The sequence below is a fragment of the Seriola dumerili genome, unplaced genomic scaffold (assembly GCF_002260705.1).
Source record: "Seriola dumerili isolate Sdu_G_001 unplaced genomic scaffold, Sdu_1.0 BDQW01000121.1, whole genome shotgun sequence".
Lineage (NCBI taxonomy): Eukaryota > Metazoa > Chordata > Actinopteri > Carangiformes > Carangidae > Seriola > Seriola dumerili.
The window spans coordinates 2,305,140-2,317,305 of record NW_019174376.1 but is presented as its reverse complement, the minus strand read 5'-3'; the positions used below and the strand labels follow the sequence as shown (position 1 = coordinate 2,317,305).

At 41.0% G+C, this 12,166-nt stretch overlaps 1 protein-coding gene across 1 annotated transcript; it reads right to left on the bottom strand.

Moving 5' to 3' along the window:
- Window positions 1-4,169: 4,169 nt before the first annotated feature.
- stac3 (SH3 and cysteine rich domain 3) lies at window positions 4,170-11,319 on the bottom strand. The gene is made up of 12 exons (XM_022748364.1): window positions 11,303-11,319; window positions 10,907-10,985; window positions 9,174-9,330; window positions 8,971-9,068; window positions 8,784-8,865; window positions 7,905-8,002; window positions 7,667-7,733; window positions 7,404-7,453; window positions 7,161-7,264; window positions 6,999-7,050; window positions 5,876-6,013; window positions 4,170-4,268 (listed from the first exon to the last, which is right to left on the bottom strand). Exons 1-12 carry the CDS (start codon window positions 11,317-11,319, stop codon window positions 4,170-4,172), a joined length of 1,041 nt encoding a protein of 346 aa, XP_022604085.1.
- Between the last annotated feature and the right edge of the window lie 847 nt (window positions 11,320-12,166).

Sequence of the window (12,166 nt, the reverse complement as noted above, 5' to 3'; positions counted from 1 at the left end):
AATAAAAGGCGTGTTATTCTGCAACAGTTATTAAAAGAATCATGTCAGGGCTTTAATCTAACGCTTCAGATGTTCTGTCAGGAAATATGAGATTTCATACACGTTTGTGCTACTTCATGCACATACACACACATCTGTAAATCACAAAAACAGACAGCGAGCAAGAGAATTAAAAAAAACTTTCTAAAAATAAATCCAGTCCCTAAGCTTTGTGATCGGCCTAAAATGTTGTTGTGGTGCTTTGAGGTCTGGGTGGAGAAGTGGCATTAGTATTGGCCCTTGGAAGAGACTTTCTGAAACCTTTCTCTAAAAATCAATACCTTCTCTGCTAGGCAAAGGGGATCTCTAATATAGTTTTATGTTATTATTTTTCCTCACACATGCTACATTTCTCAGCGGCTAGCAGAGGAAAGATGGATTTTCTCTTCGACTGGATGCTAAATGTGATTCTGAACGTGGTGGGTCAATTGGATGATGCAGAGCCTGCACTCTTCAACAGGAATGTGTCACTTTATGCACATCCAATAAGTGTGGTTTGACATTGCACAAAGTTGTATTACTTTCCAGTGCTGCATGATGCTTTGCCAACATGTGTTGCAAATGACATATCACACATTCAGGGAGGCTTCCGCTGAACTAACAAGCTGAGTGCAGTCTCAAAATGCATCCATGGGTGTGATGCTTAACACCTCCGAATCGCAAATTAAGGAGAGGAGGATTGTGGAACTTTTAACAGTAATTTGATGACTGGATTTAATTTCATACAGAATATTTATACTGACCATTGCCTATTAAATGTTTGCATCTAATTGTCTGAAAACTATGGAAATATGGGATATGTTACGATTTTCAGAAACCAAATGAGTCATTCCAGTAGCTCTGCAGTTATTCTAGACCACATGATCATTAAGATAAAGAAATAACACATTTTGTTGTTATGAGCTCGGTATCCTTTGGCCTGTACCGACAACACAGCAGCTTCACAACTGCTATTCACAATAAACACAACACACTGTCTCCCTGTGGTGTGTGAGGTTGGTTCAGTGAGAATGACACTTTGCTTTGCTCTATATCCGGTGCAACAGGGACCTCTGTTGGGTAAAATCACTGTTACATGTTAATTGTGTCCAAATACAACATGCTGCTATTCAGTCTGTAATATATTGTTGCAATATGTGTTAGTTTTAATCATTAAAATTCCCTTCTATGCACAATATGTGGGCTGTGTTTGTAGTTAAACATTGTGGAAAACATTCTTGTGACAAGTTCTTGCTGAAAGTTTTTAAAGCACTTGATATTGAAGTTAAAATCTTATTTCTTCATCAAAAATGAACTTTGCTCTATTTATTAATATTGTCTTTCTTTTCTAAAATAATCTCCAGAACATGAGAAAACTGGACTTGACACGATCTTATAAACAACAATCGACAAAACAATCTCAACTCATGCTCCGGTAACTCACTTATACTGGAGCTTTTGACCATCTTACAGAGTCATCATCAGCTTGAGTTACCTAAGTTGCCATGGAAACATGTATGTCTAAACTGCCACACTGTTTCTGGGGCCAAAGGTGAACTGTGAGGCTCAATTCTTAGGTCAACATGGATGAATCGCACAGAAAAAACAGCTGGTTTGAACATCTGCTTTCTGTTTCCGTGGCAATGGCGCAAACCCTCCTCTAAGTGGATCTTAAGTTGAGATCGTTTTGTCAGATGTAAATATTGTACTGTATTATTTAGGTACAGGTTATAAATGAGCCCCTTTTGCTTACTAATGTGATTTTTCTGTCCTTTCACCTGCAGCTGGACTTGAAGTTTGGCTCTCAATGTGGTGTCCCCAACAAAAATGAAATTCCCTTGAATTGAACAGATTCATTGCCACAGCATCTTGCTGTCGCCCCCTCCGTGCCCTTGCCCTCTCACCAGCACACTCGCATATAAAATCATCCACCCACACAAAGCCACAGACATTTTGGCATCCCTGCTCCATCCTGCCTGTCTGGAGTGGCAGGGTCAGGGGGTCGGGGATGATAACATGGCAGCTGTGATATCTTCCATGCGGTCCCTCAGTCCAGAGCGGCATGGAGCAGAGGCTGTTTCTCAGAAAGAAGCGACCCGTGTCTGAAGGGGGTGCTCTGTTGTCCAATCAGAGGACTGCTGAAGCCTGGCAACGCTACCTGCTTGGGCCACGCTGCTCCTTTCCTCCGACAGACAACAGAGGAGAAAGGAGGCGTGACCAGACAACTCATCATCTGCATCTGAACGCGGCTGTTGAGTGTATTTGTATTTGTGTGTGTGTGTGTGTGTGTGTGTGTGTGTGTGTGTGTGTGTGTGTGTGTGTGTGTGTGTGTGTGTGTGTGTGTGTGTGTGTGTGAGGGAGAAGAAACCAGACGCACAGGCACAGAGAAGCAACTGAAGGAGGAAATCAATCTACACTAGAAAAACAAATAGAAAAGCAAAAGTAGAACAAAGAAGGGAAGGGTTCTTTACTAAAAATCATTTAGAAGAAAAGATGAAAGGTAAAGGAGGGTGTATGGAGAGAGAAGCCAAGGTGAAAGTGTTTCTGTCTGTAGGTGCCATGTTATTCAGGCCTGTCGTCACCACTGGAATGTCTCCACAGACCTACAGATGTTGTTCCCTGCATTCCTGATCTCCCCACACACAGACTCTCCTTTGGCTAATTACACTGCACTCAGGGTAGATACAGAAAATACCTCTGTGTCCTTTTGAAGTTCTGGAAATGCCTCCATCTCATTTAAATCTGTCATTGTTTCCCAGATTCACCTGGTTTTTTTTCTGCTTCTGTTATACCTCTTTTACACACACACACACACACACACACACACGCACAGGCACACACAGGCGCACACACACACACACACACACACACACACACACACACACACACACACACAGGCGCGCACACACACACACACACACACACACACACACACACACACATCAGTATAATGAAACACTCAAATAGTGTTAATTGTCATGAATCCCTCCAACTCTTAGTTTGTTTTCACCTAGTTTTGTTTCCTTGTCTCATCACTAACTCTCCTGTTATTTCAGATCCCGCCTCCCTATTAGCCCATGCACACTGCTCATCACCTTCAACTGGTTTTCCCCGGCTCTCATCAGTCCCTCAGTCCATTTTCCCTTGACCTCTGCCAGATTGTCTTGTGTTTTACCGCCAATCCTTCCAGTGTTACTTTCCGGGCTCTGCCTGATCTACCTGTTTTTGACCCAGCCTGACTGTTTTTGGACCTTTGATTTCCTGCCTGCCCCCCATTGGATTTGTTTGCTTGATCGTCTGATTACCTGGTTTGTGACTCTGCCTGTAGTCGGTAAACTGAACTTTCATTGAGACTCTGATGCCTCATTGTTGTGCTTTTGGGTTCACATCTGGTACTCGTAAACCTCACATTAATCTAAGTAGGATTAAGAAAGATTTCCACTATTGTTATAACAACAGCAACACTAATAATAACAACAAGAAGAATAATAATAATAATGATAATTTTGCTGTAATTTTGGAAGGATTCAGAATGTGGAAGCTTTAAGTCATAGATCTGCTACATTGTGATTGATTCAAATGTGCAAACCAAACTACTTTCCTTCCTCATCCCTGTGACTCAGTTGGTTTTGTTTGGCTGGTATAAAAGCAGACATAGTAATCAAGTTGGACACACAAATAGAAATGCTGTTGTATTTTTATGCCAAAACATAACAAACAACATGTTGCTTCAATGTAAAATGAAATGAAAAGCATATTTCAAATGAGTAATAATGCTTCACCTGTTACCAGACAACCACTTTTTGTATAAGCCAGAAAATAAAATAAAGCCAAAAATAAATAAAAAAAAGTTGCTGCTCTTCAATCCTTTTGATAACAGCCATAATCCTCAGACTCAACCAACAGGTGCAAACTATTTATCTGTCTCCGCATAGTAAGTAGGTACACTTACACAATATATTCTGCATGCAGGCTTTGGATGGTCATGTGTGAAGTTTGAAAAGGAACAAAGGAAAATGCGTTGAAATACAAATTCAAGTAGAAAGTGTTTCAGTGCTGCTGCTTTGGACCGAGAACAAGCTTTCCAGCGACAGCAGGTGATGAAACCGCCATGAGAGCTGGAGGGTTGACGGGACGCCTGCTGGCCCTCTTCATATCTCCTGCAGCAGGTTGGCAGGGAAGAAGCCAAGCTTACGTCCTGTACTGACCTTCAGGTAGCCGTTCACCTCCTCACCCTTCTTTACCACAATCTGAGAACACACACACACACACACACACACACACACACACACAGCAAACACACACTTAGACTGGGAAATTATATGTTTTGCAGGTGGGCATTACTGTAGGTTTTCCTCTTGATGCTTGAGCGTGTTTTTGTGTCTGTGTTATATCAACAACTAAATTATTGAGAACACACAACAATTTTGAGCAGAAATTGATCTGAAATTCAACCTTCAACAGTAGCTACAGCAAACACTCTCCTGTGCAAACAAGTGAGGCAGAACAAACCGGATCTGACCATGAAGTGACGAATCATCCTCCACTGGTCCATTAGCTTTTGCATGTGTCTTTTAAAGGAGCTCAGCATCAAACTTCTTTCCTTCATTCCCTGTCTCCAGAGGTGGAAAGCAACGCCAGTAACTCTTGTCTCTATCACATCTTTTCTTCTTGATGTTAGCATGCTAACCAGCTAGCCCTGGCCAGTCTCGTCATTTTCTAATAGCGACTCACTATAGCCTCTAAAAGATGTAGCATTGCTCAGAGGATCTATTATAACCTCTTGTATTATAAAGACAATGACGGCCAAAGCTCTTGTCAAGCAACAATGACCACCACCCGCTCCTGGCAAGAAACCACGTTCAGTGGCAGAGAAAACTTACAAATAGGCCCTTTACAGACAGATTGTGAAAAGGATTTGACTCTAACAGCTCAATTCATGTGACTCAGAATCCAAAAAAAAGAACATTCCTATATCTAGATCTGCAGATGTGTTGAAGCCACTATGTGTAGATCTGGAAATTGTCCAACTGTCCAACAGCATGTTGTGGTACCATATGTGATAAAGACACTGTGGCAGACAGCAGAGCGTGCCACTGAAACAGTTTTCACGTCTTCACGAGAGGAATAAGAGTTTAGAGTTAAGAGTTCAGGCTATAGCTTACTGTGAGGGTTAAATGTAAACAGGTGTGAGGTTTAACAGCAGCGAGGCCGGTGAGTAAGAAACGGCAACATTTCTCTCCTTATGTTAACATGACGCATGCTTTTATCTGTGTATTTCTGTATATGGTGTGTGTTTATATTGATGTGTCTATTGATGTCTATTGTATTTGTTGTGTCAGTACACATGACCATATTTATTGCACTGAACTGGAAGGCACCATGTGTTTTCTTTTAAATCACTTTTTGAATTACTGGTATATAGAAATGCAAAATGATTGTGTTTGTTGTTTTGACCTTCCTCCATCTGGATCAATGTTTATTAACTTAAAGGCATATGAAACTTCAGCAGCTGAGTGACCTAAATTCTTTTGCATTAATTAAGATTTTAATTAAACAATCTATAGAGAATTAATTTCAAAGACGAATTATCAGACAGTGCTTTAGGCTGCATGTTGCTGTGGATACTTACTCTGTGTATTTGTGTGTAAAGTATGCAGTATGTGCGTGTGTATGTTTGTGCATGTTTGTGCTTGTGTACCTATAAGTCTACCTTACTCCAGTGTGTTTTGGGCTTCAGTTTGGAGATAAGCCTGGGATTAGGTTTAAATATAGTGGAGACATTTATGGTTCGGTTATATAATGATGTGTGTGTGTGTGTGTGTGTGTGTGTGTGTGTGTGTGTGTGTGTGTTGACCTGGTCTTTCTTCAGAGTGATTTGGCCCATCTCTCTGTTGCCGACAAAGGAGCGAGTCACCTTGTAGACCCTCTCTCCTGCTCGCACTCGGATGATGTAGTTGGCAGGTATGAAGCCTGTTCTCTCGCCGATCTTCCCCTGGTGGAACAGAAGCTGTAACAGTGAGGTGCTACAGCTCCAGTTTCACACGTAGAATACTTGGCTCGATTTAAACATGAACATACAGTACGGTCGGTGTGGCTTTGAAAGCTGAGTGACTGACAAAAATAGGTGTATGGATGATCAGTAAACATCCACTGTGGGAAAACAATGTTTCTGAAATATTTTCAGCTCTGGACCAAGAGATGTAGCCTCACAAAGTCAAACCACGTCTGATCAGCTGTGTTTTTACTAGAAGATTATACAGAGCATCTGGTGTGAATTGATTAAACCCAACCAGAGTGTTTAGATGATGACATTACTGTTTCATAAAACATACACCCTCTTGGGAAACAATTGGAACTACCTGTAAAAGGAAGCATGATTCAGCTGCATGGTCTATTTAGAACCTGATACTTTGGGAAAATCCTGATCACTTTTCCAGAGCCACCACTTTTTCTTTGGTTTAAAAAAAAAAAAAAAAAAGACCAGTGACAGTCTAGCAAGTGCTATGTTCATCCAATCAAATGTAGGAAAACTTTACGTTGTCTGAGAACTGTCAACTATTGTACAACTTACTTTACATGATGGACGAGCAGACCAAAATGAAACTGTGGCCTGGCAGAAATTCAGCCAAGCCAGCCCTCATGGTTTACGTTTGTTCATCATTAGTCCTTTGAATATTGATTGGCTTAACAGCTAAATAAATATTGTAAACAATGCTCTAAAACAGGCGACTTGCTGTTGAGCCTTCCCTCCAGCACATAAAATCAGTTTAATTGTTCTGGCTCAAAAAAACATAATCATCTAATGGCAAAAGTCCCAGACCGAGATAATGACCAGAATTTAATTAATTGATCCTCGAGCCCTCTGGCTGTCTCTCTGTAAAATTTCATAACTTTTGGAGAGGAGACTAAACTGAAACCATCACCTAGATCATGAACACACTGCAATATGTTGTGCGAGTGTGTGAGCTCAGACTCACCCTCCACCACTCCTCATTGGAGTCATCTATCACTGTGATGCGGTCCCCAGCACTGAAGAATAAGTTGGATATGAGTACTCGAATATTTGAATATTAAATAATGACACAAGCAAGGCAGAGATTTTTTAAGAGGCATTGAGAAACACCAGACGGGCTTCTTACTGCACGTCCAGGTCGTCTTTCTCTATGGCCTTGAAGCGATAGAGAGCCAGATAGTAGTGAGACTGACTGAACACACCAATCTTCCCTGGCTGAAGCTTTTTATTCTGGAAAAACACAAACATAAACACCACAACACTGATTCAACATCATTGCATCTTAACCACACTTAATACTTGATATCATGATAACTATATTTTTCATTCACATCATCATCATGTCACCTTCAGCTCCACATTCTCTTACCTTGTCATCAGCAGGAGCTTTGTCTCCTCTTTTGTCTCCTTCTGTGTTTGCTGGTACACAAATGAGACAACAAAAATGAGTCGGGGATCATCATCAGGCATCGTCCAACATCACAGAGAGACAGCGAGCATGGAGACAGAGACAGCGAGATACAGGGGAGGTGGCACACAGTGCAGCAAAGGTCCCAGCTGGACTCAAACCTGGGACATACATTAAACCATTTGTTCTTTCTACTGCTGAAACCCTGTTCAGCATATACTCACCTCCTTCACCTCCTTCTTCCTCCTGTTTGGGCTGGGACTCATCTTCCTCCATCATCATCATCATCATCTGGACAAGTTAGGAAAGACAATAGTCATACAATCATATAGCCCTTTACTGACAAAAGGAAAAAGCTCAGCAAAAGCAATATAGCAGCTTAGAAACTAATCATGAAAAATGACAATTAAGTGGTTTTGTGTAGTAGGACAGCTTCAGTTTTATTAGTGTGTCCACACTCACGTTCTTCTTGTCCTCCGACCCTTTTTTACGCTCCTTGTTGGCCATGATCACACCGATCCGCAGCGTCTCAAACACAGGGTCAGTGCGGTTTGACTGTGCTGAGAGAAAACATGAATCCAGGTAAGAAAAAAACGTACAGGTATTTAAATTTCAATACAATCTCAACTTATTTTTCCAAAAATATTGAAATCCTATATTGAATTTGTTTTCAGCTTGTCCTTTGATTTGTAATTGTGTCTGATGATGATTTCAACGATTACCTCATCACCAATTACTTAACATAAGCCTCTTTAGTGAATATTTAAAAGGGCTATTTGTAAGTTTTCAGTGCAGCTGAAAATGGTTTCTTGTTGGGAGTGGGTGGCTGAGATTGGGATTTCACAAGAGCTTCGGCCAATCATTGGTTTTACAAGACATGAGGAAATAATAGGCCCTTTGAGCAGCGCTACATTTTCAGTTGAGATGAAAAGCTAAAGTGAGTCACTATATCAGAAAGTGACAGGACGGGCCGGGGCTAGCTGGTTAGCGTGCTAACTTCAGTTGAAGAAAAGATGTGACAGTGTTGACATTGGCATTGCTCTCCAGTGCTGTAGACGGCTCTTGGTAAGTAAAGGAATGAAGTTTGATGCTGAACTTGCAACAGTTCTTCTAGACTAGTGAGTAAACAGCTGTTAATGCTAACGCTGGCTATGTAGCAATAGCAAAACTCATAAATAGCTCCTTTAAACAATGAAATAAACACTTAGTTGAGGACGTGCAAAATAGACAAAAATGTTTTGAACATTACTACATGAAATTTGTCCTGTAAGGTATGACAAGAAAGTTTGATTTATGGGTGAATTTCCTCTTCATGCAGCAGTCTTCATTAGTGGGACTCACAAAAAGGCAGGAGCTGAGATACTGTGGCATTCTGCTGACTGCTGTACAGAGGAGAACTGTAAGCTCTTCTGAATCCTGGAGGCTAAAAAGAGGAAACAAGAGAAAATGAAAAATACAGGATATAAAATATATGATCTGCAGTTAAGTTTAGATTTAACATCAAACTACTGTGGAACATGAAGCTCACAATTTTGCCAAAACACCTCTGGAACTCCACGTAGGACTGACACTGGTGGTGGATGCTGGTTTTGCAATTCTTACATCGCAGTGCAAACTTATTGTTCACTGAAAAGAAACAAGAATAAAGCTATGAATGACATCATTTTTAAAGACCGCTGAAGACCACTTGGTTTGTCACGCAGAAAACAAAAGGAGACAAGAGGAACATACAAACGATCATGCGTGCACAGACGTCGCAAAACTTTGGTTTCTTGCAATAGTGGTCCTTGAACTTGTGTGGTTTGTCGTTGACTGGTTTAACTGGTTCTAGGGGAGGAGGTTCCTCTTTCTCTTCTTCTTCTACCTCCTCGTCGTAGACAAAATATACCTGGAAGGAGCAGAATAAAAATGGGTCATGTGACCGCTGCTGGAAGACAAAACACAAGAAAGCAGTTTAACATGAAACACAATGCACCTCAATTGGATGTAACAGTAGAGAATGGCCAACAGTGTATATCATAGAGCCATTTTATCTGCCAGTCTGTTTTCAATTGAGCAAGAAACTTGGATCTTTGGATTCCACTGAATTGTTCTCTGGTTGTTTCTTTATTTAACCCAAACAGTCCCAGTATCCTGCACCACCCACCACCTGACAGATTTATATGAGAACAATTCTATTAATACTGAAGCACCCTGCGGTCTGAGCCACATGGAGTCTGACTGGTCTTCGCACCAACTGTATCATATCAGCCAGAGCCAGATCCACGAATAATGACTTCACAAGTGTCAAGACTACTGCTTGTCTTTTTTCTTTTTTCTTTTTTAAATATCATTCTGCTCAAATCCAATAATTGAGTTTAGAAAGTAATTTTGCATGATACTGGGAGTGTTTGTTTTTTTGTTTTTTTTTCGGACTCCTGCATGGAGACACACTCACACACACATATGCAAATCACAGACAGGACAGGTTGAAAGGGCTTAGATCTCAAAATAGCCTCCGACATAGACTGACAGAATTCCCAACTGAATGCAACAAAAGCTTGACATTGCTACTCCTAAATAGACTCCAGTCTAGTCAAACAGAGCCATAAGGATGCCACACACACACACACACACACACACACACACACACACACACACACACACACACACACACAGAGAGTCAGGGGGACGCCTGACAGACTGAACTGGCTCCATCTCTCCATCACTGGCAGGATTAGAGGTGTCCTGTGGCCGTCAGGCTGTGGATTTACGCTACAATAACTGATAATACCAGGGACAGTTCACACATTACAGCACCATTACTCTGCAACTCTATTTAGCTGTCAGGATTCCTAAACAAACTAACCACCATGCCTCAGTGTGTTCGTCGGCTTACAGGTGATATATTCAAGCCCACTTTGGAAATCGCTCGTAAATCAATCATATCTGTCCATACTGTATCATCTAATTTTGATGATCCAAGCTTCCTGCCTCCATCCCAATACAGTGTTTGTTTGTTGTGCTCACAACACTGAAAATCTACATCTAGAATAATTAGACAGTGTTACCCACAAAACATACTGTGATCACTGAAACTACTTATTAAAAATATTCCCGATGAAATCTGTTGACAGTGTGTATTGTGGATTATCCAGAGTTTTTAAAATGTTATTTGTTAAAGCAGAATTGTGTTGTGTTGCTATGGCAGCAGGTCTCAAAACCTGAGCAAATAAAACTAAAATTATCTGCATGGCTAGATGCTACTAGTGCTAAGATAGAATATATGGTTTTTGGAATTTGAGTAAAATGATTAATTCATGTGAGTGTATGTGTGTATAATCTCATACAACCTGTGATCTGTAGAACACATCTTAATATAAGCTGTACCAAAGCTTGAGTAACCAGTCTTCTGGTTATCTGATTTGTAAACAGCCACTTGACGTGTGTGTCACATGGTAAGTGCTGGATATTAGATGTCTCACCGTGTTGTCCTCCTCCCTCACCACGTTATCAGGGAGTGGTGGGTTGTCATGAATATCCACGGAGTCCTTGTCATCCAACCTGTCATCAGCGGGTAGCAAATGTCACAGCGAGAGGCAAATGTTTGACTGCAGAAAATAAATTGTGACATTCTCAAGGTGGTCTTAATATGTCAGTGCCTGTCTCAAATGTTACACTCTAGGTTTTTAAAGTTTCTATGTTCTATATTCTATTTGTTCTATAATGTTATTTTAAAGTATTTAAACCTTTAATTAACAAACCTCCCACTCTGTTAGGTTCCTTACAAGTGTGGAAAAACTCTATTGTAGTCATTTTTCCATCAAGTGAATGAGGTAATTTATCAAGAGTGTTTTATTCCGTCTCCAGACTGAACTCACGAGTCATAATGAGCCATGGTGTTTGGTCCGCTGAGGTTTTGTTCCTCCAGATATTGAGAGGTTGGACCAGCAGATGTCACTGCAGACAGAAAACACACCAGCATCACTTCTGTAGCTGGAAAGGGGATTTCTTTCCCTTTAGATCTCTAATAATATAACATAATCTGTCTGTTTGGCCTCCAGTCACAATTACTGAACAACCAGTTACCTTTGATCTGTCAGACTTGTCCACAAATTGTTAATTTTTTCGCATTATGTTTGGCGTTACTTTAGAAATCAGTGAACAAAGTGTAGTTATATTCAAGATGCAGCGGACACTTAGGTCTGTTCTGGGGAAGCAACTTGATCTTAGCAAAAGTTAAAACAGGACTCACTTGTAACCTGGTACAAGATATACGTCCAATGCATCTACAGAGGGTTTGGAGCATTTCCCCCCCTCTCAAGTTGCTCTATGTTAGAAAACATGTTAAGGGAATGAAAACAAAAAACAACAAGCACCCAGCAACTGTTAACAAGGGGTTAGAAATGACTATGGTACGGTAGATCATTATTCTGGATGAACACACATGCATAATTAATATCAACTGACCGTGAAACTTGAATTCCACTTCCTCTCAAAGAGATGTGGTTCTCGTACAGCCACTGCCGTCAGGATGCGTCCCTGCAGAACAAAACTTCTGGGGACTCTTTCTAGCTTTTTCTACCAGTCTTGTTGTTCCTTTACATGCTCAACTTTCCAAATGAGGCTCCAACAGGTGGGACATTGGGATGAGTAATGCCAGCAGGCCAACCCAACCCAGCCCAGCCCCGACTGTGTGTGTGTGTGTGTGTGTGTGTGTGTGTGTGTTTGTGTTGTCCATGTGA

Bases quoted from the DNA above. Each gene is read 5' to 3' on its own strand.
- stac3 (XM_022748364.1), bottom strand. The intron at 8,866-8,970 runs GTGAGCTTCATG...TCCTCTTTTTAG, and splicing joins AGAGGTGTTTTGGCAAAATT to CCTCCAGGATTCAGAAGAGC. The intron at 4,269-5,875 runs GTCAACACACAC...GTGTGTTCTCAG, and splicing joins TCACTCTGAAGAAAGACCAG to ATTGTGGTAAAGAAGGGTGA.